This window comes from Grus americana, chromosome 11, assembly GCF_028858705.1.
Source record: "Grus americana isolate bGruAme1 chromosome 11, bGruAme1.mat, whole genome shotgun sequence".
Taxonomy (NCBI): Eukaryota; Metazoa; Chordata; class Aves; order Gruiformes; family Gruidae; genus Grus; species Grus americana.
In genome coordinates this window covers 9,184,842-9,211,522 of record NC_072862.1, presented here as the reverse complement: position 1 = coordinate 9,211,522, position 26,681 = coordinate 9,184,842, and the positions used below count along the sequence as shown (strand labels likewise).

The 26,681-nt window shown below is 42.6% G+C and overlaps 1 protein-coding gene across 2 annotated transcripts in view; it reads left to right on the top strand.

Annotated features, from left to right (window-relative positions):
- The window catches only part of PTPRG (protein tyrosine phosphatase receptor type G), a 408,891-nt gene that overhangs the window by 215,662 nt on the left and 166,548 nt on the right, over positions 1–26,681 (top strand). For both annotated transcript variants that reach the window (XM_054838538.1, XM_054838537.1), the window contains exons 3-4: positions 1,244–1,423; positions 6,479–6,627. In XM_054838538.1, coding sequence (XP_054694513.1) covers positions 1,244–1,423; positions 6,479–6,627 — 329 coding nt within the window. The remainder of the gene's footprint in view (positions 1–1,243; positions 1,424–6,478; positions 6,628–26,681) is intronic.

Sequence of the window (26,681 nt, the reverse complement as noted above, 5' to 3'; positions counted from 1 at the left end):
CGAAATTCAGTTAAACAATCTGGAGGTTGAGGACTCATTAACACACCAAAAAGTGATGTGGAGCTGGTGAAAGCTCCGGAACAGGAGCAGGATGCACTCCTCCTCCTGTGCCTTGTGAGTTGGGTGGATGGCTGTGATGACAGTGATATCTTAAACTGCTGAAAAATACTTTAAAGCGTTACGCTGAGCCCGTGAGGATCCCGATGTGCTGGGGACAGAGGCTGCTGGTGTCATTTCTCTTTGCAGCTGTAGCATGCTCTGCTCTTCCTGACCTTGCATGGTGGCTAGTGATGGGCTCACAAATCACTGAACCCTATATTGCTTTCCAGAACTTAAACTCCTGCCTGTAATTTATTTTTTTTTTTAATCAAAAAAGAGAGTAGAGAGGTGTGGAGGGGAGGAGAGGTGACAGTGTTTGTGTCTGCTTTTGGCTAGCTGTCATGCAACATGGATGGCTCTGACGTGCCCAGGTACAGATGCACATGCAAGACACTGCCCGTCAGTCCTTGGAGCTTCTCATTCACTGCTAATATTTGACTTGACTTGTTTGGAGAGAGTAGTTTACATCAGATGAGAACAGACTGTGCTAACAAGAAAAACTGAAAACTCATGTAAGAGCAGCAGCAAAAGAAAGTTGCTGTATTTTCCTGACAGGTCATTGTCCTTCTCGACTTCCTCCATCCAGAGTCTTTTTTTTTTTCCCCTTTGTTGTTTTCTTCAAATTTACTAATACACATTTAGCTTAATTCTTTCTTTTCATCTTTTCTGGCTTCAAAACCTCCAAAAGAAATGAGATCATTAATAAAAATCATATTATCTAAGCAGAGTATTATACAAACACGAGGTAATGGATAGCTGGTACATTACTTATCTCACGTGGAAAGGTAAACAATATATTAACATATTAAGGCTGAAGCTTTAGGAAAGTTCGTGTAACACCATGCTAATTCATAACATACGCACAAGGGGAACTTGGGAATTGCAGATAGTTTTATAGAATAGTAATTTAAAAAAAAAATAAAGGCCATTGTTCGTTACTGCTAGAGGCAAAGTTGAAGTACTGCGCAAAGCTGGTGGATTTCAATCTCCTCAAAAGTTTACAAGTCTTAACCTCTTTCAGATGCTGGAAGCGTAACTGCTGTGGAGTTACCTGGGGAGCTTAAGTGCTTCATCCTCTTACTTAAGAGTTATCCGGTACTACTGAGCCACTGGAATGTTAATTGGGATTGGTGTTTGTTAACAGGTACCTATGGTCCCGAGCACTGGGTTACTTCCAGCGAGAAGTGTGGAGGGTCTCACCAGTCTCCCATAGACATCGTAGACCATCAGGCACATGTTGGAGACGAGTATCAAGAACTGCAGCTTGATGGTTTTGACAATGAATCTTCGAACAAGACTTGGATGAAAAACACAGGAAAAACGGGTATGTTCTTTTCTGTTTGTCTCCGTAGCCTGCCTGCAGTCAATTAAAAATTCAAGCCATGTTCCACCCTCCTCCTTTTTCATTGTTCTGTTGTTTGGGTTTTGCTGCTTTTTTTTTTTTTAAATATAATTTTCCAGCAGCAGCCACCTATCTCTGCCTCTGCATTCTGTGCAAAGCTAGTTCTGCAGATTGATTTTTAAGGGCATTTTTTTAAAGGGATTTTTTCTAGGTTCTCAGTATAAAATAATTCTCTTGGTAGTCAGTTGTTCCTCAGAATAAAAAGCTGTATAAGTGTTTCAAGGTGTAACCTTGAATTATCAGCTTTGGGAAGCTGTAACATCTAATCCAAAAGAATGCTGAGATGCAAGGCTCAGACTTTTATAGGAAAGGGGAAGTCTTAGAAATTGGAAGGTTTTTAAGAAGAAAGAGCAATAACTGCTCAGAGTAGTGGGGGCTTATTAATGTGTTTCTGATATGATTATAGCACTGTGTTCTTCACTGAACTGAATCCTCTTCTGCTTGGTCTGTTCTGGCTTTTAGAGAAAAGAACAGTCAGACTACCGCTTATTTTTACCAAAACAGTTCACCAGAAGGTCAAGGTTGATTTATATGCAAAGCCGTGTGCATCTGATTACTCTTTAATTCTAAATATGTAAAAAGCAGAAATTATAAGGCCACCCTCTTCATTTGACAAGGTCAAATATTTTTAGGGAATTGGATTAAACCACTAATTAATTCAATTTTATTTATTGGAAGTATATTTTTATCTGTATTAACATTCGACATGCATCTCTCTAGTGCTTTATGTAACGTGTCCCTAGTCAGAGGTCTGCCAACAAAACCCAGGGCATGTACCTGCTCCGGGAGTTTGCAACACAGCCGTGCACACAGCAGGACCTCAGATACACCCACTGCGTCCAGGGGACGTCGGGTCTGAGCCGCAACCTGGAGTCCAGCAAGCGCTTCAGATCCTGTTCCAGCAGTTCAGGATCTTAGCGGGAATTCAGAGTTATTGCCCCTCAGATGAGATGGAGTGACAGGCTGTGATCCTGTTGTCTTTCACCACGAAGGAAATCCAGTTAAAAGCAAACCACCACCAAGCATAGCCTGGGTTTTTGATGCATTACTGAGGGTTTTCTGCAGCTTTGCTAAGAAATGCTCCCGTTTGCTTTGAAATCCTGACTTTGTTGCCCTTTGTAGCCACGTGAGGTTCAGGTAAGACTGAATGCTATGGAAATTTGGTGCTTAATTAACCTAGTCACGTTATGCACCCTGCCCTTTTGGTCACAGAGGGGTGTTTGTAGTAATCAGTAATAAATGTAATTAGAAATACCACGAAAAAGTGATGGTGATATTCTTCCAAGAAAGATGCTAATGCTATACTGTATATGTAATAGGAACATATTGCTGCACGTATAATAGGAAACCATGTTGAACCAAAACGTGCCAGCAGATTTTCCAGTCTCCACGCAGTTGGCAAAGCAAGCCGTGTCTTCAGTCTCCTCTGCTGGGTGATTTTAGCACTGCTGCTATATTTGATTTCCTCACCCATTGGGGTATGGATTTTTGCTGACAAGTTATTGCTTCGCAGAGCAACAGTAACTGTCACTTTTCTTGGTAACTTACGGCCTTTTACTGGTAACGTGAAGACTCTTTTTGCCTTGCTGTCATCCCTGATTTCTTCTGCTGAGCTCTTAACTCCTCCCTTATCTTATCAAGTCCCATTCCTTTTCTTGGTTTTCTGACCTTTTGGAAGAAACTTGCCTGGGATTAATTTTTAAGGTGGTAAGCGGTAGCAAACCAAGTAGGATGCTTTGGCTTGTGAGTAGAACGTAGAGGCAGGTTGTGCCATAAGTTGCGATGCATTTTGGCAGCAGAGTTTTGGAGCAGATGGCCACATGAGACCTTCATATTGCAGACTGACAAAGACAGTAAACTAAATATCTGTTTAAGCAATGGTGATGGATGTAGAGGGCATTTCTCAGCAATTAATGACTGGTTAAAAGAGACGGGTCCGAGGGAAAGCCAAAGCCCCTTAACCTTGATGCTCATTAACTGGCAGGAAATGTGTTGCTTGGGTTATTGTTATTGCTATTGGACCTAGTAATTTTTTTTAGGATACAACAATTAGTTATTTTTTTGCTCTGAAATGTTAAAAGGTAAAGAGGTTATTGCTCTTTAGATTTGTTGTGATCTTTCTTGTTTTTTTGGTTTTTGGGTTTTTTTTTATTTTTTCCCCCATATTAGGTGAAGGGCAGACAATGTACAGAAAACAGCGTTTCATTCAGAAAATGAGAATGGATTCATGAAGTCCCTGTTTCAACTAGAAACGCTTTTGTGCGTGATTACACTGGCAAAGGCACTAATGTGGGTTCGATTTTCATCACCATAGTAGCTGGTTCCCAAGTGGTAAAGATCACTGGGAGAGCATAAGCACATTTCATAGTTGTATTTGCATTAGTTGTTTTTGCTTGTGCCACCTCATAATTAAGTGTTAGCTGGTGTCAGCTGGGCCCGAGGCTGATGAGGCTTCTTCGAGCCCAACCTGCCCTGTGGGAAGAGCACCCGTGGAAGCATTACACAGACATTGCCACTTTACCCCTTTTTTAGGTCACTGAGAACTTCTGAAAACTCCTTCCATTTAGAAAACCTACTACAATTTCCGCCAGAGGTGTGTTTTTGTTAAGTACTTTCCCTACGTGATGTGCATCACTCTGGCTGGTCCTGACCATCAGAGCTGCTCTGCTGAGGCAGGGAAAGAGCTGCTTTGTATCCAGGTTTATTTTTGATCTCCAGAAGGTGACGGGCACACAGCTCCAGCCATGATTCTGCAAATGGCATCGTGCAATTGTGGTCTTGGTGGCTGTGGACCACCTCCTTTGGTTTTGTAATCTCAATTATACATAATTTTAAATTAGTGGGCTTTGGGGATTGCTTCCTTGCTGTGCACTCTACAGAAACCACTGGATAAATGCAGTGGCTCCCAAAGCCCAGTAAGGTGGCGTTGGGTTACTCCAGTCCCAAATACTAGAAATCACACGGAGGGGAGGGAAGCCTCCAAATCACTGGCAGTAAGGGGATGCTGCTGAGATAGGAAGGTGATGGGAACATGTGTCGTACGGCTCAGCAGTGTAAGAAATACTGTAAATTGAACAATTAGATGAACATTTCAGATTGTACATCCTCCTAATTATCCTTTTAATTATTCATCTAAAACAAGTAAAATGACCCCTGACAGAGCCATAAATGATTTAGGAACTATCAAATATTTATTTGATGCAACTGAATCCCCACAGAGGTTTTTAACAGATGCACACAAATCTGCTTTCCTGTATTCCTCATCTCCTACAATTTTTTCTATGGAATTTACAACCAATGGAGTGGGATTTTCAGTATTTAAAATACTGCTGAGCTCATTGAGAAGTTTTTGAGGGAGGAAGAGAGCAGTGGTGCTTTTAGTCACTTATGTTTCACTTACTTGGTGTAAGGAGACAGCGGCCACCAGTAGTGCCCTGGCTGACACAGGCAGCATCCTTATAGCCAGTCCTGCACCACCCATCGTCTGCCTACACAAACGCTTGGATACAAAGGGAGTGCTGAAAGAACCAGAAATGATGGAAGAAAATAGCCCCGTGATGTCGCTGGCACAATTTAGAAAGATCTGAACATCTCATGCAATTTAACATTTAAATGGTTTTAACATAAACAATTTAAAGTTGAGATGTTTCTGAATCGCACAGTTGCACCTGAGATGAGGCTGCTGTAGCCTAACGGTCCGTACTGACCTGGTGTGGCAGAAAGCCTAGCCTGCAGCGAAGCCTGCCGCTGATCCACCAAGAGAGGAATAACTTCTATTGCACAACTAGTCCTTTTTGTTTTTTCAGCAGTGAATAAAAACCTCCCTCTTACATAATAAAATAGGATTTATATTAACGTTCCTGCTGTGATGATACAGTTGGCTTGAGAACACAGAGAAATCCATGTGGGTTATGCTATTCCCATTAGGGAAAAAAAAAAAGTCAAAAAAACCAACCCAAAAACTTTAATCACAGGATTCTGGGCACAGCAAGCAGTGGTCTGCAATGACGTTTACAAGAAAAAAAATTCTAATTTTAGTTCTGTTTTTAAGCAAGCTTTGTAAGGGATGAGAAGAAAGGATTTTGTAAGGAGAAATTTTTAGCAATCACGCATATTAAAAATGGAACATGCTAGGAAGACAGGTGATCTTGTAGTGAGAGTAGCAGACAGGAATTTTTGGAAAGCTAGATTCAGTTCTTAGCTGGACCATAGACCTCCCCTGTAACGTCTACCAGCTTCCACCATACCATTTTGCCCTCTATTTGGACTTTTATTGTTACATAAAATACGAAGGCTTTTGGAAATTAAAAGAAAATACACAGAAAATCTTTTTGACCCTTATTGAATCACATAATAATAATGTCAGAGTTACTGTAATAAAACCCAAGTTCTTATGGAGGACTTCTCATGAGTGAGTCTCAAAAAAGTTATTGTCACTCTCCCCATTTTACAGGAAGGAGCAGCAGGGACGTTAAGGAAAGTACGTGCCACGTCCAGCAGTAGACGTGGGACAGGGCACAGGGGTCCGTCCCATCTCCCCCCAGTTCCCCCCCAACAAAACAGAGGAAATACAACAAACGTAGAATCCATTCTTTTCCTAACTTGTGATCTACAGAGCTTCAGTGGTTTGCAAGGCCGAGGAACGTGGTCAGCCATTAGTCCCTGGAACCACATTAAACAGGTTTTGATGGAGTTTGCCATTTAAAGTTTAATCAAAGTCTAATGAGAAGGGCAAAAAGTCCTTGAGAAATTTGGACTTTGTGGTTTTCTGTAGTCTATGTAACTTCATAATTACTTCCATAATTAGCCAGAATTACTTGTAGACTTTTTTTTTTAAACCAATCCCTGTAAAGAGGAAAATGATGAGCTGACATTTTACTTGCATTAGAAGAAATACTCTAATATAATGAGAAAAAATTGTAAATGCTTCAGAAAAACTGTGCTAAGAACATCTTTCTTCTTGTTCTGTGTGTGCAGTTGCTATCCTGCTGAAGGACGATTATTTTGTCAGTGGTGCTGGGTTGCCGGGCAGATTCAAGGCAGAGAAAGTGGAGTTTCACTGGGGTCAAAGCAACGGATCAGCTGGCTCTGAGCACAGCATCAATGGCAAGAGGTTCCCCGTTGAGGTGAGTGGAGAGACATGCGCTTATGTTCTCAAAAAAAATAAAATCAGAATGTATTGCTGTAGTTTGAGACGACTGTGAAATAGGGCAATGTTTCCTTCAGTGAACATATCACTTTCAAGGCCCTTCCGGCCCTCGCAGCACTCTATCTATCATCTCTTATGTGCTTTTGCAATGTCAGCTCTGAGCTCCGCTTTGCTAGCGTTGCCAGCTCTCATGTCCCATGGGTTAAGTTGCAACAGCCACTTTTCTGGTTTCTCCCATAAGCTTTTCATGTGTGGGAGGATCTCCTTGTAAATATCTGCAAAGCGACCTCGTTGTCCTCCAAATCTTTTCTTTCCCATGACGCTTACAAACAAATAGCAGCAGTTTGGGAGCCGCCGTGCCGAGACTACTGTCTTTCCTCAGTATTGCTTCCTTGCACGCGTACGGCCCTCTCTCTGCCTGCGTTGAGCTGCGGTCCCTTGCCTTGTACTAACAGGGCGTCTGCACAGATCTGTGCAAACAGCTGCGCGTTTGCTCTGCCTGCGCAGGAGCCAGCTGGAGCTGAGCCAGCCCCCCTGTGCCAGCCGCCCGGCTACATAGCAGGGTGCTGTGCCGCAGCGGGAGCAAGGTATCGGCTCGGCCACGGCACCCTGCGAATGTGGCCGTGTTCAGAGCGCGGGGCTGGGCAGCCATCTGCAGCTGACCACAAAGGACGTGCCTTTCGATGGCAGGGAGAGTCCCGGTGCCGCAGGCTGCCGTGGAGCCTGGTGTGGTTGGGTCTTGGCTTGTGACCGACAGTCCTGGGTCGCTCTTGGCAGGGCAGTGTTTTCTGTGTCAATAGAGCTTGTTGATACTTTTCACTTTATATTCAAGGTTTTGCATGGTGAGATAAAGCAGATGTTATCTGGGATTACCTTTCGGTAAGCAGATAAGCACTTTCAGAGCGTGGCACGTGGACGTGAGCGGGGTGCGGGGAGCTGTGCTTGCCCAGGAAGCTCTCGTGTGGGCAGAAATGGTTGTCTTGTGAGCTGGGTCTTGCAAGAACTTGATTCAGCCCCCAGCTTGCTATAATTCATCACATGTGGCTTCAGCCAAGTCATTTTTCAGGAGGTGGGAAGGGGCTTCCAAAGCACAAAGGGAGGTTGTAATAGACTCTGGTGCACGACCAAAACCTCTGATTTTCACCTCCCTGCTCCAACTGCCCCATCACATGAGCATCAGAAGCCATTTTTTAATCTTGTTATTCTGAACCTGTACATTGGATGTTCTGTGAGGCAGAGATTTTTTTTTTATTATTATTTTCTTACTTTTTAACGAGCTTTTCCAACAGCTTCTGGCTAGATGTAACTGTGATTTCTTACAAGGGGCCACCCCTGAACACATGGAGCAAAGGCCCAAACATTGTCATGCTGCCCTGTCCGTCTCAGTTGGCAATACTGATATTTGTAACCCTGGTGTTGGGTGGCAGAAGGAGCACTCAGGAAGTCTGCAGAGCCAGTGAAGTCCTCTTTTGAACTTTCAAGGAGTGGAAATGGTAAAGAAGCCTGGGCCTGGGCCTTCTTGTTTGTGTCAGAAATAGTATTTCTGCTTCACAAACTCTTTCTTATGATGCCAAGGCTATCTGATGCTGGCTTGATGAATGGAAGCTATTTTACTTTGGAAAAAAGCAAATTCCTAAGAAAAAATTTTCCTTTGGTTTAAATATTCTTCATTTTCTTTTCAATTGGTTGGAATACTAATTTTTACTACTTTAAAATTAAAAAAAAAAAAAGGAGACTGCCTTTCTGAATTTAGGTCACTTGTTTATGAATGCTGTGCAAAATAAATGCCTGTATCAGATAGGTTTAGTGTTAATAATGAAAATGTAATTTTCTGAGTGATTTGTATTCATTGGAATGACATGAACCTCAGTTCTCTGACCTTCCTGGGTATGATGGCATTAGCAGAATTCCCACAGCCTTTCCTTTACTATTTTTAAAGGAAGAGCACTTTCTAAACCAAGCCTCTCCCCGTTGTGATGCTATCTACCTCCTGCCCAAGAATTCCAAATTTCCATCATGTGCTGAAAAGGATTTTCATGGGTGGATTTTGAAGAGTCCAGGAGGTCTAAGGTGATGAAACTTGAGTCCTTGCCAATACATGCAAAAATCATCCTCATAGTTGGGATTAGGCCTCTCAAACAGTTACTGGACATGTATGCATAGTAAAGCTTTTAATTTGTAATGCTAATTGTAGTTCAGCTTGCAACTGTCTGATACAACCCTAATTGCCTGATGCTGGGAGGTCAGTGCCAGAAATACTGTACTTCATTTGCGAAGTGGCATTTCTAGGAAGGCTGTGGAAGGAAAAAACAAAATCCTATCCTACAGAGAGCAAGGCCTAAATCACTCGTTATTCTGAGCCCGTGGACATAGGTAAAGCTTTTAAGGAGCGTGCAGGTATTGGCATTCCAGGTCTGCAGCACTGACAGTGGCGATACAGCCGAGAGGAAACATTTTCTGAGTCTAATTGTACAACCAGATGTGGAGTATGCAAAACCCATTAGTTCCAAAGCACATCCCAAGGGAATGCAGATAGATCAGCTTCAGCCATAGACTATGCTCTGTGCCCATGAAGTTTAGATGGTTTTTCCTCTGGGAAACAAAGTGCTTGCTGGTAGTCTTTTTTCTTGAAGAGGATGCAGAAACTAATTAGAAATGTCAGATATAATACAGAGCATTATTGTTTGACCATGTTGTTTGGTTTTTATTATTACAACTAATGTGTCAGATAGTAAGGCTGTCTATGTTAATTGGTTTCCTTCATTGAAGCCCATCTGGATCATATTTTTTTGTGATTTATATGTTAAATTAGTTGGTAAGATATATGAGAACATCCTTTTGTTTCCTGCTTTAAAGGCATGTTGGATCAAAGGCGTATTATCTTGCAGTACTTTTATGCATATGTAGCATATTGTGATTCCTTTTGAAACCATGGCATATGTAATGGTATTCTTTCATGATGTGGTCTTGATTGCTTGCTTATTGATTAGATTTTCCTTGGTGATACTTGAGCCTTATGAAGCCATTATGAGCTTGGCTGTCTCTGAAGTAACATTTATGAACGGAGATGTCCACGTGCCTCAAACTTTCATCCACAGCCAGGTTCCAGTTCATGATACCAGGCCTGGTCAGCGTTGGCTTGAAGTTGCTTTTTCCCTCCTTGTTGCCATTTTAGCACAATCATCTTGGGTGAAGCTAGGAGCTAGTGCTGTGATGCTGAAGATTAAAGCGATGCCATTAGCGTATTGCTGTGTGAGTGGAGCACGAATCCTAATGAGGACGTGGGCTCTGTGCCAGCTTAGAAAAAGTCTCTCTCCTCTTTTCTTCAAGTTAAGAAAAGTTTTTAACATTGCATTCTCTAAATTTTAATGAATTGCTGACTCCTTTGTATTTTGTTATTGTTCTTCTCCGCTATAATTACTCAGGTTTTTCTTTTTCTTTCTGAAGTCGAAGCGTTATAAATGAACATGCAAATGCTAGAAACCATTTCAATGGCAAAGTGACAAAATTAAAATAAAGATGATGAGCTTCCTTCAGGCCAGGAGAGAACCCAGGTTCCCCTCATTAAAGCCAAGAGGAGTAACTGCAGTGCTTTAATCTCCAGTGTCACCGCACCGGTTACCAGCCCTGCCTACGCAGAGCTTGCGGCAGGCAGGGCACGCCGTGCGGGCTCCCTGCTAGGAGGGAAACCCAGCACTTAATATTTCATAGGCAAGTGAACAGCTGACGTGGCAATCCTGTGCTGGCGGAGTTCGGTACCACCGTCCCAGCATAACTGATTTTTTTTGAGCTGCTTTGTACTCATTTTTATGCAAAATGCTGATTATTTCTGTGAAGAGCAGAAATCAGAAGAGTGATTTTAATCATGACTGTGTTAATTTGATGTGAGCTTTGGCTGTTTATGAGCTTTCTCTTTAATGGCGCTAATTGTCAGTTATAATGTGAACACCATTATACAGTAATATACAGTAATTTATTTAGTAAATGAGAATCTTATTCCAAGGACCATACTGCAATATGCCATAGAGACCTCATCCCTTTAATCTTACATGAACAAACTTGCACTGTCTAGGCCAAATTGGTAATAGGAACATCAGCTTGGCTTCTGAAATAGCAATGTGATTGTGTACCCACAAGTGCCAACATGCATGTTTTTGGACATCTCAAGTTGTTCTCCGTTAAAAAAAAACCGCCAACCAGCGAAACCCCACAAACCATCCCAGCAGAAAATTAAGAGCTAACACCCTTTCATGTCAATTAACGAGCTTTTACGTTATGTTGATAGATTCATTTTACTAAATTATTATTACAAAACAATCATTTGCATTAACAATTCTTGTTCTTCTTTAAGTGTGTTTCTCAGAAGACTTTCCAGGTTCTAATGGTGTCTTTGTTCTTGCTGCTACTTTGATTTTCTTCCTTTTCCCTTTGAATATACATACTAACTTCGCCATGTTCTAGATCTACAGCTAGTTGCTCTAATTTGAATGCTCAGATCTCTTTGCCAAAGTTTATCACTGTATGCTATCCTACCTCTCATTATATCACTTAAATTTTGATGTTTTATATTATCACAGGCAGAAGACGATCAATGTTGTTAATGTAGAAGAAATGCATGGCATTCAGTGCACAAAACCCTTTACTATAGGGAATAAAGTGAGACAAAGTTTTGGGATGGTTTTTTATGGTTTTGTTTTGTTTTGTCTTTCTATCGCTGCTGGAGTCATCTACAGTATATGTCCAGCCTTTTGTCCACCTGTGGATGGCAGGGAATATTTACTTTTTAATGTTAAAATTGGGGCATTTTCTGTTACTTAGTATTACTCGTTGTGCATTTGTAAGTCTGTTTAGATTTGTGTGAGTTTTTTTTGACATATTAAAAGATGAACATATTAGTATATTCTTGATATAGAGGAGAGAACTACCACCCTATGTTGCTGCGTTGCAGCTGGGTTTATTATTTCTGGCATCCAGCATATCTGGTAATTGTAATTTTGCAAAGATCTCTGGTGTTGGCTTCAAGTACAAGTGAAGACTAATTGTGAAACAGGGAGCCAGCATTGGTTTTATTTCCTTATATTTCGTTTACTAGTTGCTCTTCAAATTTCCTTGCCTCCATCTGGCAGGATGTAGCAAAGTAGAAGTCAATAAATGATGGAGGGACCTAAAGGGGGCCACTGGGAATATATCGCAATGAGAGACTTTGACTGTCTGAAGTAATTTTACTGTAATATTCTCTCCAAGGGCCAAATCCACACTTACAGGGGGATACTTAGAGCGCCCAGTGACTTTGATGGGAGATGTGCTGGTGAAACTCTTGAGTGAGGATTTGGCTCCGTACTCATGCTGTCTGTGCTGTAGAATGTCCAGGGAATTTAGCACGCACTGCTTATTCCATCTACATCTCTTGCAGCACCCCTGGCTTAATCATTCAGACAAGGAGATGGCTTGGGGATTTTCACATTTAATTATTTTTTCTTTTTTTTTTTTTCAAACTGACAATTAGCATGGTTTTTTTCAGTCTGTTTTCTTACTGTCTTCTCTCTCCCCTTTCCCCACAGTCTTTGGGGGTCCAGATAGCCATAAAATACTGTAAAAATACAAGATGCTAAAAAAAGCCAAAAAAGCTGCTCTGTCTTGTCTCCAGTAAAGTAAGATTTTACTCCAGGAGTCTCCAGACTTCAATCCCCTTTGCTCTTCACCGCTTTTAAAACTTGTTCAGGTTTCTCATCGTCAAGAAGTCAGTGTGTCATAACTTAAAAACATAAAATGAATGGATATATTGAACACATGGCTGAGTTTCTGTCACTGCAAAGACCATGAGCGGTGCAAGTTAAACATCATATTATAACTGTCTGGTTTACTGTTTTATTTTCCTTAGTGTAGCTGATACACTGTCTCCTCACAGTTGTCTTTAGTGCCTCCCATATACTGACAGGAGAATCAGTTGAGAGTTTAATTAATGACTTTATTGCAATCAAGGTTCCATTTTAGTGCAGAATGCTTCATCTTGTAGTAGTGAAATATTTAGTCTCCATCTGGCTGATCTTTTCTGTGGATGCCCCATGATAATTAAGAAGAAACATGAGAGGATGGTCTGAAATTAAAATATGTTTAGTGGAGGGGTTAGCATATCTTGGGACTGTTCATGTAGAGACCCAGACAAAATTTAGGGATGTAACAGCAGTCTGGTTTTATGGCAGCATCTTCCTGCTGCCTGCCAGGCCCCAGTAATTTCTAGAGTGAGTTGTAAATGTTACAATGCATCCAGAGTTTTATTTTGAAATAACTATCCAGTAACACGAACCAGATATAACTCTTTTCACGTTGGATGGGAATGTCCTGCTTTCCCCAAAGGATTTCCACTGCCTTGTTGAAAAGGTCTGAGGCAGTAGCACTACACTGCAATTACAGTATGTTAATGATGAGCTAAGAGTTGTACATTCCTCTTAACATAAATCCCTGATTTTCTACATGATTAATTGGAATCTGGAAAGACTGACAAGGAGAAGGAGGATCAGATGGGGTGAAAATAAGAGATAAGAGGCTGACAGCCAGCTCTTGTTGTAAAGGAGAGTTATTTTGAATAGGAGAAAAAATCAATACAAAGGTTGGAGAATTTGACAGAGTTATAAGAGCTACTTTAATGAAAGGTAGCAGATTCAATAGGATTGTTACTTGAAATGTGGGATTGGCTGAGTTAGAGAAATGGGACTGTCTCTCCCCAGCTGTAAAGGTGAGCTTTACGTGCTGAGCTTACCGGGTACTTTGGCCACCAGCTTTACTGGCGTTCACTCTGGACCTAGAGTGGCAAGAAAAGGGAGAAAAAGTATGTAGGAGAGCTTGCTAAAGTCTGTTCTTCTGGAATAGTTACTTGATTATGGGAGGAGAAGGAAGGGGACAGCAGGTGGTAGCTGTTTCTGCTGCTTCACCGTGTCAGGTAGCTACCACGTTAGAGTAGCTGGCAGGCCTCTGCATAGTGAAGCGTTTGATGAGGACGTGACTTCATTTGGCCCTAGCTGTAAGGAACAGGCTAGGATTTTGATAGACTCGAAGGGACACGTAGCAGGAGCTCTTCTCAGTATGTCCATGTCAGCCTCCTTCCCCCAGTGTGATGGCGAGAGGTGAGTACAGGTAGGGATGGCTGTGCGTGGAGGCTTTCTAAACCGGGTTGGAGGTGAGGAGTCAGCTGAACCTCAGCATCCCTCTGTGCAAATACATCTTGGACAGAAGCACCACTTCCTTAAGTGTGGATAGATTTGGGGCCTTCAGTAACGCTGCAGAAAGAAACTTGCTCCTGCAGATATTAGAGGGTCATTTTATTGCTCTGGGCGGAAATGGCCACCTCAGTCTTAAACAGAAGAGCCAAGTTTTCCAAAAATTGCTCATAGCTTTTTAAGTTTGGGAACTTAGAGGCAGGAAGGCAATTGTTTCAGAGTTAAATGCACAGTCACGAAGTGTGTGAGGCTTAGAGAGGTGAGCTGCAGGTCAGTCAAGTGTCCCTGGGCTGCGGGCTCCGAGCACGTGTATATATGTATACATCCACCAAGTACGCAGGTCAGGTGTGCTTGCATGCCGTGCTGTGCCAGGTTGGTTGTACGCAGGGGTCGTGAAGCTTGCTAAGTGCTCAGCACTGCCTCTTTCCTTCAGGCAAGTCCCAACAGTCCTGGGACTTTGGGACATCTTCCCCTGGAGATGTATGACCCTTCCAACAGGCCCTCTGGAAATAACAAATATAGATAACATGGGGGGGGGGAGAAACATTGCGCAAATGTGTTAAGAAGTGATAATGTTTCTCTGGCACACAAAAAAATCAAAACAAAACCTTAATGTGGTTAATGGGCTTGTTGGTAGCTTGTCTGCCAGTATTTCCCATGGAAGTCATTTCACTGGGTCTCAAACAGTGGGAATAAATTTCACCAATGTTAATCATGATTTAGGGCAGCAAGCAGGAAATGATATAAATTGTCTGTTATACTGGTGCTTTACTGATTGCATTTTTTTTTTGAAGAATTCTAAACAGTTGCTATAATTTCATGCCAAGAGAATAAATTACGTCAGACGTGGTTTTTGCAGTTAGAAAACTCAGTATATTTATTCAGGTTTTACTTCTTTTTTTATTTTTTTTCCTTCTGTTTTATCAAATGTTAAAGAACTATTTTCTAAGGGATGATGACCAAAAGCTTGTGTAAACCAGAAAAGAAGATACATCTTGCTGTCTGGTTATTCACGTGTCCAAGAAGATTTTCATTAAAATTGATTTTATAATGTGAATCACCGAAAGTCTTTTTAATTCTGGGGGGAGGCAGGCTGTGAAATGCATTCGTTGCAGACTGTGCTGATCAGTAGTATTGTATTTTTGTTCTTGCCCTCCCACCTGAATCCCTCTGCTGTCTCTTATATCGAGTTTAAAAGCTCTTTGGGACAAAGACTGTCTCTCTGCTGCGTTTGTGCAGCGCCTGCCCCAGCGGAATTCCTGCTCTGGGATACAGCAGTGCTGCTGCTGTAACCACAGGCTTTGCAGGGATGAATTGCTTTGTTTTTTCTATGATAAAGCTTCACATGATGTAAGAGATCAGGCAGCAATATGAGCGTAGTCCCTGTTATTTCCCCAGTTCACAGGCATTGTATTTCCAGACAGGATGGGAAGGTTAACTAAAGTTGAAAAAGGATCTAAAACACAGCAAGAGTTTACAGTCTGGTAGAAATGAAATAACAATCAAGTGGCTGAAAATGAGAAAAAAAGGTATGTGTTTGCTCATGCCTTGAGACACACAACACTCATCTTTCTGTAAATAAAAAACAATTTGGGGAAAAATAGTTGTATCCCTGAATGCGTGTGTCCTCTTGCTCCCTGTTTTTCTACCCAAGTTAATAAGAAAATTCTGTATTCTCTAATTAGCTGGGCTTTTCAGCACATGCCTCAAAAGGCCAATAACGTCCTTTTCTATCACCATCCCATCTAGGCTGGCTGTCCTCAGAGGGGGCTTTCCTTTATCTTCTGGCTTCAGAGAGGAGGTGAAGTGGGCTCGTATTTCCAGGAAATCTGCAGCCCCTTCTGTTTCCTGCCTGCAGCTGCCTCCAGCGCACTCGCTGCCTTGGCAGGAAAGCCTTTGTTATAGTATCCCTCAAAGAGGGCTTGGGTATCATTATCCATTGACCATTCAGGAGGGTTTGGGTTGGTTTTTTAATAAAACATAGCTCCTGATATACACATGTGTAAGAAATAACAAATTTTGGCTTCCCACCAGAATTAGAAATAGCATTACCAGGTGGAGAAAGAGCTTTTCGCCGTGCAGTGGGCTAACAGTTTGTTCATAGTTTAGTCAAGCACAGAAAATGGCACCTGGTGTGCCAAGAGCACGCTAGTGTCTCCAGAGGGGGCTGTTAATTGTCTGGGAAAGTAAGATTGAAAGTATCTACCGAATAAGTTAAGGATGAATGATTCTTCTCTGGCATTGGGAGCAGCTTCAATTTTTTTAACAGATTCAGACACTAAAAAAAAGGGTGGAGAGGCAACCTTGCTCACCCTGGGTGCTGAATGTAACTTGAGAATTAAAAATACGCATTAGTACAAGATTTGGTTATGGAAGGGAGAGAAATCTTTGTGATTTGATCGTGGCAGGGATGGATTAAATTTCTTGAATTTTGTCATTTTTGTCTTTATAGAGCTTTTAACTATATTCTGTGTTTTGATGTTCGTGCCTGCAACACCGCTTGTGTTTGCTCTTTACTGTAACTGGATTGCTGTAAGGGTGATTTTACTTGATTTCAGGTGACTTTTATTCCTACATAGAGCATTTCCATTCCTTCAGGGTGGCAGTGTCTACAACTAAGATGAGCTCAGCTCTCAATGTCTGCATGCAGTGCTGAAGGGTTCTCAGAGTAGCAGATTAAACTTTTTAAAACGCAAAACTCTCCACGGATGAGTAGCCAAAATTACAAAATTCATCCGAAAAGAAGAGGGAAACCTCTTTTCTTTAATTTCTTATTGAGGGGAAAATTCTATTCTTTCTCTGTTGTCTACATCCTCTGAGGCCAGACTAATGCTCTTGAGAAGAAGGTGGCTTGTTGAGAGTTGAGTGACACATTTAATCTTGTGGTGGCGTGTACCAGGCAGGACCATAATATCCCTTAAGAAAAAGAAATGTTGTTACATGCAGTTCAGAGTAGGAGATTGGACATAATGGGAAGGTTTTAAAAAAGATTAATTTGAAATTCTTTGCTTGAGAGGTCTCATTCTGTTTGGGAGGCAGGAATGTGAGCGCTCACTTAACGAGCTGCATTCAGAAGATGAAATTTCAAAAATTTCGAGAGGATAAAAGTAAAACCCATTATTTCCTGAACATAAATGGAGTTACCCACCTTCAAATCCATAGTTGTGTCTTTCTCCTCAACCTCATCTAATATTCCCCTTGCTCCTAGTTTAACCAGGAAAAAATTTAGGGGCCTTTGCCTCGAGGAAATACCCAAAGTAGATACCTTCAATCATATCAGTCCCTGATGTTAAACCACATGCTGTTTACTAAGTAATGCTGAAAGCTACATGCTGTTGTTGCTGGCATACCATTTATGAAAGGCCTGTTAGCCCTCCCACTGAACCATATGGTGATTTATCAGACGGTTTAGTAGTAGCAGACCAAGACCCAAATTGGTCAAAACTAAAAATGGATATTCCTTATGTTGCCTCTGATAAAATGTTCCCGTTCCTATGCCCTTTGTAGTATAGGAGATGTGTGTGCTGAGCCTCGTGTCCCCTTACCTGGCACAGCCTGGAGCGGAGTTGCTGTATCTTCAGGGTACAGGATTACAATCTTGCAAGTTGGGCTTTCAAGAAACGGAGAATAGTTTTGAAAGCTGGAGAAGGACTGTTTATCAGGGAGTGTAGTTGATAGGACAAGGGGTAATGGCCTTAAGCTGAAGGAGGGTATATTTAGATTAGATGTTAGGAAGAGATTCTTCCCTGTGAGGGTGGTGAGGCCCTGGCACAGGTTGCCCAGAGAAGCTGTGGATGCCCCATCCCTGGAAGTGTTCAAGGCCAGGTTGGATGGGGCTTTGGGCAATGTAGTCTAGAGGAGGGTGTCCCTGCCCATGGCAGGGGGTTGGAACTAGATGGGCTTTAAGGTCCCTTCCAACCCAAGCCGTTCTATGATTCTATGAACAGCAGTTTCTGGATGCTTGCAGCTCAAACTGCTGTTGCATTGGTCCACTTGAAAGAAAAGAAATATGAAAGCTCAAGTGTGGGACTCAACTCTGAGGAGTTTGAAGGTGAGACCATTTAAGAGGAAATTAACATTTTCTGTAGAAGAAAAGCAAGCTCTCATTTCAAAGAAAGCTTCCTTGCAAACTGTTTTGGCCTGTTTAACACTTGGCGTAGCAAAACATCCATGTGTGATCTCTGACATAATATTGCTGCATTAGCAGCAGAGTTAGTTCAGATGTTTTCCCATCGTAATCGAGTAAGACAGAAGTGGAAAACATAGCTGGTTTTGGTAACACTGCAAGGAATAATTTGGCAGCAGCCAGAAGTTGGAACTGGAAAGGGCAGTGGGAGACAAATAATTAGCAAGGATAATTTTCAAGCCTTGACAACCTGGGTTGTCTTTCTAGCAGTGAATGGATTCACCTGACACCCAGAGATAGCCATCTGATAATAGCACTCATAAGATCAATACATCGATACTTTATCCTTGAAACAGTATTTAAAGTCTGTTCTTAGGTTCATTTCTTTACTTCTGTAAAGTTATAGCAATCTGGGATTTGAGATAATGCATTCATTACAGTCTTATCGGCCCTTCTTCATTTACTGTATTTTAATGCATCTACCGTGATTGCTGAAGAAAGATGCTCAGTGAGCTTAATCTGCTTATGCTTTAAAAAGAAAGGATGCTCAAAAGATTAAATTGGAGCCTCATACGGAACAGGTTTGAGAGTCTGCAGTGCTTACAATGGCAGGGTATTTCATGCAAGAGGTATTTCAAACGTAAAACTTCTGCGGTGCTGGCTCTGTATAACTTGTGGCGAGGAGAGGAGGGGGAGCTGGGTACAGCTGAGATTTTGCTTTTGTAGATTCAGATTCTGCCCAGGCTCTCACATGGCTAATAATGCCAAAATTTCGCTGGGTTAAACCTAATGCTGCTTCTTTCTGGTCCACATCTCTGCATTGTGGGAAAGCATTTATGGGATTGTGACGCACACCCCAGGACACAGAAGCAGCGTGTGCATGCTTGAAATAATGCTCATGCAGATACATAACGTGTGTGTAAGTATGGAGAGAGATTTGGATCTATGCTTCATCTGCATAGACTCACTGGTTTCCCCTAGATCCGTGCATTTTGAAAGAATTTAAATGGGACTGGAACTTTTATTTTTAATGAGTGCTGCTGTGAAGGACAGGAGACGTACAGCAGGGCAGTATTGTTTCCGTGATTGCACCACGTATGTATTCTGTCTCTAGCAAGGGAGAAGCTCATGTTGAAAAACACCTATTTATCTAACAACATCAAAACAAAAAAAAAAAATCCTTTTTCTGATAAAGACTGGAAAGATCAGTGACTGCCCTCTGAGCGCCCGGGAGGAATTATTCGTACCTCTGTCTCTTGATATTGATGGGTGCTTTACTGCAGCAGCCTCAGGGGCCAGCACCATTCCCACTGTGCCGACACTGGCACCATCCCCACCGTGCCACTGTGGTGGTGTAAAGTTCAGCGCTTTCAAAACCGGTGGGTTTTGTTCATTTTAAGCAGATTATGGTGTGAAAGATGGAAGAGGAGATCAGGACTGGCAGGAAGCTGTGATTTGAATAGGACCTTCAATTTGACACGTTACGTCCTTAAGAGAGGAGTCGGTGCCTGGTTCTTGTTGACAGGTGTGGTGACGGCCTTGAGGGATGATGGGCACTTCGGTGAATCGCTAAATTGATTTGATAATCAGTAAGTGAATTTGCTAAGAGCAGGTACTATGTGCCTTCTTTGGGGCTTGGTTAACCTAGTGACAGCTTATTTTAAATGTACTAGGAGGTTTTAGTTTATTTTCCTTTCTTTTTTTTCCCAGCGAGAGCTCTACACAGAGTTACTGCCAAATAAAAGAAGCCATTTCTCCTCTTCGGTTGTAAAACTAACCTGAAGGTGACCAGACCTCACTTGTACAAAGAAGCTGCTATCCAGGGTTAAATTCCCTCCATTTTCTCCAGATATGCCCAGATAGCGGTGATCATCATCGTCAAGTCTGTAATGTTTATGTCCCCACAATGGAGCTATAGCATTTCATCACCCTTGCCCTCTCTAGCTGGAGAGCATCGGTGTCACAGGCAGCCTTTGACTCTCTAGGAGCCTTTCATGGCTGCCTTGCTCCGGTTTCCAGTGGCTCTTTCCCCGCTGGTCCTGCAGCCCATGGACTTCCCCTCCACTTGGAGAACAACGCGGAGGCTTCCTCTCCATGGTGGCACAGGCGACCGGTGCTGCGGTGCAGCTGTGGTGGGTTGACCCTGGCTGGAGGCCAGGTGCCCACCAGAGCCACTCTCTCACTCCCCTCCTTCACTAAACAGGGGAGAAAAGGCATAACGAAACGCGTGTGGGTCGAGATAAGGACAGGGAGAGATCACTCACTAATTATTGTCATGAGCAAAACAGACTGGACTTAGAGAGGAAATTCATCTAACTTATTGCTAGGCAAAACAGAGTAGAGGAATGAGAAATAAAATCAAATCTTAAAACACCTCCCCCCACCCCTCCCATCTTCCCGGGCTCAACTTCACTCCCGGCTTCAACCTCCTCCCCACTCAGCGGCACAGGGGGACGGGGAATGGGGGTTACGGTCAGTTCATCTCACGGTGTTTCTGCCGCTTCTTCATCCTCAGGGGGAGGACTCCTCTCATCGTTCCCCTGCTCCAGCATGGAGTCCCTCTCACAGGGTGCAGACCTTCAGGAGCAGACTGCTCCAGCGTGGGGTCCCCCACGGGGTCACAAGTCCTGCCAGCAAACCTGCCCTGGCGTGGGCTCCCCTCTCCATGGGTCCACCGGTCCGGCCAGGAACTTGCTCCAGTGTGGGCTTCCCACAGGCCACAGCCTCCTTCAGGTGCCTCCACCTGCTCCGGCGTGGGGTCCTCCGTGGGCTGCAGGTGGAATCTCTACACCCCCTCATCCTTCCTCCATGGGCTGCAGGGGGACAGCCTGCTTCACCATGGCCTTCACCACGGGCTGCAGGGGGATCTCTGCTCTGGCACCTGGAGCACCTCCTGCCCCTCCTTCTGCACTGACCTTGGTGTCTGCAGAGTTTCTTACATCTTCTCACTCCTCTCTCCGACTGCAAAAGCGCTCTCTCTCTAAGTGTTTTTCTTCTTCTTAAATATGTTATCACAGAGGCGCTGATTGGCTTGGCCTTGGCCAGCGGCGGGCCCGTCTTGGAGCCGGCTGGCATTGGCTCTGTCAGACACAGGGGGAGCTTCTAGCAGCTTCTCACAGAAGTCACCCCTGTAGCCCCCTCCCTGCTACCAAAACCTTGCTATGCAAACCCAACACACCGGCACCGTGGCCAGGGGCAGCAGGCGGCTCTGGCTGGAGGGGATTTCCCTCGGGCACCTTTCGGTGTAACCTTGAGGCTGTTCGTGCGGCTCCTGGTTGGATTTGCAGTTATCTCCCCAGTCGCCCTGCTATTTACCGTGGAAACTTGATACAGGACAAGTCTGTCAAATTAAAAAGCACTGCCTCCAGCATCAGGCACACTTATTAGAGTTATGCTGCTTTATGTTGGAGCTATTCAGAAGGGGGATTTTGCTTCAGGCATTTCTGAAAGGCGATACATATTAAACCTTTACAAATTGTATTTATTTTCTGGTTCCTCTGTAATTTCTGTATTGTTTGCTTGGGTTCAGATTCGAAACATTTGTGTTCTAGGTAGCTCTCATTTGCTCAACTGTTACATGTAAGAGTTGGGTTGTTTTGGTTTTTTTCTTGTATGCATTCATAATTGTCCTCTGTTCTTAAGACATAAATTGAAATTGCGTCCTTCGTACCATGATGCTCAAACGATTTCCTTTTCAACAGAGTACACAATAAAGGTTAAAAATTATTTTTGCAATTCATGCATTTAAGTATACATTACTATCTGTTTTAAGGATGGATAATCAATGTAAAAAATGATACTTCCATGTATTCCTAATAGGTCACTGTGTAAATATCTATAATGGAATCGATCCCTTAGGTTATGGCAACCATTAGTACAGAAAGGGGTTTCACAATTAATGTATCAGACATTTGCCTTTCATACTTACACGCAAAATTATTATTTATTGATTATTTTCAGTCCAGGTTAATAATGTTGAAGAGGTTTTGGTATCTCAATTTAAAGTCCTTAAAGTGCGGTTCAAACAGAAATATCATATTCCTTTCAAGAAGTTGTGACTAATATCTGATGAGTGATTTTTGCTCTACATTCTCTCTCGTTTATATATGCATACATATACATTGTATATAAATTAAGGATATTTGTGCATCTAGAAAGTCTTGGTGATGCATTCAGCGTCAGTCTAGGGTGGTAAGTTTTACTGTTTCTATAGTTTTGTGTATCTGTACAGCAAAAAGATATTGCTATAGCCAAACACGCAGGGCTTCACCCTTCTCAAAGCATGTGTGACTTCACTGGGGTTAATGGGAGTGATACATTTGCCACAACAAGGAGGACGATTTTCTGGCTGAGTGTAATTTTTTTTTTTTTAACTGCAAATGTTTCTACAAGTTCTCTAACGGATTCAGTTATTCCCGTTAGAAATATCCCCATAAACATGGGCGTTGTTATCTCAGGTACCCAGCTGAGTGAGCGGGAGCAGAGATGTGGCTTCTGAAAACAAGCAGATTCCCCCCCATACCTACCAAGCACCCTTTCTTGCAGAGCTCTGCCAAATGTGGGGGGCCAACAGGCCGGAGAGGAGGGCACTGCTGTGCCCACCAAGACAGGCACCGCTGCGTATGCCAAATTCTGAAATGCATAGCCCAAACAGAAACCCACCGGGGGGTCTTCGGGGTCTCCACTGACAGAGGGGCAGTCAGACAACTGAGCATGGTTGCTTCCTGCTGCAGGGTGTAGATACAACATTTACCTACACTGACGCTCTGGTAGTGATTTACCACCACACCAAGAAACCGCGTGGAGTGAATGGGGGAAAAAGGCTGGCCAGGCTTGGCGGCTGCACCCCGGGTGTGTGTATGTAATGGTAGCGGGCTTAGGCCATGACTGAGAGAGTATGTAGCTGTGCATTGTCATTGCGAGGAAGGAAAACTGTTGTGTTTCGTCCCAGTTCAGCAGAAGGGGGTTCCCAAGCTCTCAAGTGAACTGGTTTTCTTTAACAATCAGCTGTTGGGTCAGGAAAAATGATTGTATTCTTATTGTTACCTACTGTTTTAGCTTAACAAATTAATTGTTGCCTAGAGCTGTTTAACGCTATGAGCGTGAAAAGCACGTATAAAACCAAACTGTATGCTAGAAGACTTGCTTGATTATCATAAAACATTTTGCATTCGTAGAGCTTTCCAACTGAATATCACAGAGCTCTTTGGCAATATTAATGAGCAGTGAGAAGAACATAAAAGTGTTTAAGTGACTTAGAATCCTGTGTCCCATTTGCAAAGTGACTTGGCACATGGCTCTGAATACTTTCAGGTCGATATATGGTGGCTTCCTCCGTTCCTGGAAGTCAAGCCCACAAGCATCAACACAACTGTTAATCCAGAAAGAGCTCAATTTCAACTTCTGGCACCATGTACCCCTTTGGTAGTACGCATTTGTGTTCATAGCCGAGCTCTCTCTTGCAAAGAAGTATCTAAAAAGAGAAAGATCTCTCCCAGACAGCCTGTCCCACCACCACCCAAAGGGACAAAGGATGGGTGAGATGAGACAAGGACACGGACTCTTTTTTTTTATTAAAAGTGGAGGATGTTTTCTTCCTCTGATATGTGACTCCAAGGAAACTGAGATCCAGAAGGTAGCTCTGTTTCAATTCAAAAGGGTGTTAAGCTGACATGTTTACCTCCGCTTGATCGTATATACAAGCAGGAGGTGGAGCGCTCTGTGACAGCTTGGTGAAGTGGTGACCTTGGCGGTGGAGGAGTAGGTATGGTGCAAATTCACTGGTCCTTTCGGAGGCAGCGCTGGCATTTGAAGGCTGCTGGCATGTGCTGCTACGACTGCTGCATATAAGCTCTGAGCCTATAAGGCTGACATCTGCTTTTGAATAAAACTTTCTGTGCTGGAAGCTGACATCAACCCTCTATGCTGCTTTAAATTCATATTCTCCTTGGAAAAAAATAATCTAGTATTTCAGTGCGGGTTTGAACTGGTTTTTTTTATTTGTGAGTCTCCTAAACATTTTCCTGCTGAAGTGCAGGCCCTTTTTCAGTCAGTTTAAGCCTACTGACAGTAGACTGACTTTTCTTAATTATCTTCTCCAGACCCCTTTAAATTAGTCCCCCAGGGGTCTGTGAACCTCATATTGAAAATGACAGCTTTAATATTTCCTTACTAAATACTTATAGAGAGTTGTCCAGGGATGCTGGCTCACATAAGATTGCTAATTCCCACTGAAAAACAAAAGAATCTGACTTTTAAGCGGTAATACATCTGAGGGCATGGGGCACAGTATGGAGGAAGAGGAGAATAGCCATCAGATGTGACCATGGCTTTGTACCTACTGAAAACAGGAGAGTGTGGGAGGGGAAAAATCATTTGAAACCATTGAACTCATGCATAAATGTATAGCTTTCAAATAGCTAATTTTTTTATGTCATAAAAGAAAACTGGCTAGGGCTGGTTTCTTTTTTATAGCCCTGTCATAAACTCTGAAAAATGAGGTTTATAATTTATGGTCTGAAACCACCTTAACTATTGCAATACAAACAGCATCACTGTACTGCAGTTTATTTCTAAAATGCCTCCGGTGAAAATATTGCAGTGCCATAATTAACTAATACCAAGATCCTGTTTGTGGCGCTTTGTGCTGCTTTCTCCAGAAATATGCAGTTAGTATAAATCCTCAAGGCTCAGAAGATAGTGGTGCTTCAGAATAGTTTCGCATCACCATGTCAGCTAAGACAATCACTAATATTGTTTCTGTGGCTCACAGACTCCGTCCCGTTACTGGTTGGATCTATAAGGAGGGGGTTACATAGTTTATATATATGCTTGTGTGTGTGTAAAAGTACAGAGAAGAACAGCGTGCATGCTGTCTCCTAATTACTTTGTTTTCTGATATCTCAGCAACATTGATCTTTCAAAATGATCTCTTGCTGGTGGCATCAGTTTTATGCTGGAAAATATTTCTGCAATTCTGGCAATGATAAACTAATTACAGACTATACATTTTTAATGATTTAATCTCTTGTCATATTCCTAGAGAGAAGTGATCCTGATTCCAAACAAATCTCCCATGCATGACCAAACACTCATCATGAAATGTATGGTTTTCATTAAACCCTGTTGTTAATACAGGCTTAGGATTGTTTTGTTAAAATGGGGAGAGGTTGGGGAGTAAAAGCATGCTGAAAGATTACTGTAATAATGCTGCAGTAAGCGTTTTGAATCACACAGAGCTCCCAGCAACATTCCATTGACATGTGCCTCCCATTACGGAGGGTTCTTGACAAGCCATATGTAATGCCGGAGCCACATGTGTCAAAGGGGCTTTCGATGGGTGGCAATTAGAGAGATGCGTTCATGTTCCTTATTCTGTGCTAGAAATCCAGGTTCATGTCACTCACCCTATCTACGTTAGTCTTCAGGTTTAAGAATAATGATTAGGCAAGCGGTGGGTCAAAAAGACTGCTTCAAGTAGCATCCTTTTTGTTTTTAATGCGCTGAGATTTCTGCTCTGTGCACTGCTGGTGCGTGAGTGCAGTTGATACCCTTGTTGCCACCGCTCTCATTGTTGTCTGCCTCGGCGGGGGTCTGCTTTTTAATCTCGCATAAAGACTAAAGCAATGTGCTTTGGCCTCTGACTGGAGTCTGAGGGTGGTGCTGCAATGGGGAAACATGAAATGATCATATCCTTTGCGTTTACCGGAGCGACTGGGATCTGTAATCCTCATCGGTAGCAGCTCCTAGAATTGTGCATCAGATCCAGAGGTGGAAGAGACACTTGGTTATTTTGAGAGCACAGATGTAAGAGGTGTTGGAACGATGACAGGGAAAAACAATTGTTAGAAATTTCTTTTACTTAGGGGAGAAATTTCAAGTCATTTCAGCGAGCTGTAAACATTCCTGCCATTTCGCTTGCTTTCAGGTGCCTTTGCCCCTTTCCCAGAGAGCTGTTTTCTTGTTTTTAATGCCTCCAATCTTCAGGAAGTCTGAAGATAAGAACAGCATTTAGAGGAGACATTTAAAGCAAATCTTAGCATATCTAGACTGACTGCGTGCATGCTGATACACTTGTAAGAGTTTGAGTCAGATGCACGCGCGTTTGCATAGCTAATAAAAATCAGGGCCTGTAATTGCTTAACCTAGCGAAGTGAGTATGTGGTGGGTGAATTAAGGTTCCTATGAACTTCTTGTGGTTTTCCTGGCACAGTGAGGATGAAACTATTATTATGAACTAGAACTTCAATTTTATTAATGTTCTGAAGTATGGAAGGAAGCAACAAATCTGATTTAAGTGAAGACATTTGTCTTGGCAGTGTGATTTACTCCAGGGTTGTAAATTTGACATGATGGAAACTAAAATGTACTGAAACTTAAATTTCTCCCATATCTCACTCAAAGTCAAATGATTTAAATAGCAGGATATGAGAAATGACATGTATCCTTGGATGCAAATATATTTTTGGTGCTGAAGATTTTAATTTCATGTCTGAGGAAATTTATCAATTTGAGGACTAAACTTTTAGGAAAACAAGGGTCAGAGTCTCAGGGCACGGTGTGGGGATGCAGCTATGATGAGTGCATCATTATATGCTGTAGTGAACGTTTCCTGCCTGGTAGCCTCCTATCCAGAGTCCAGTCCCAATAAAACAGGTATTATCAAAGGTGAAATCTGCTTTGCTGACA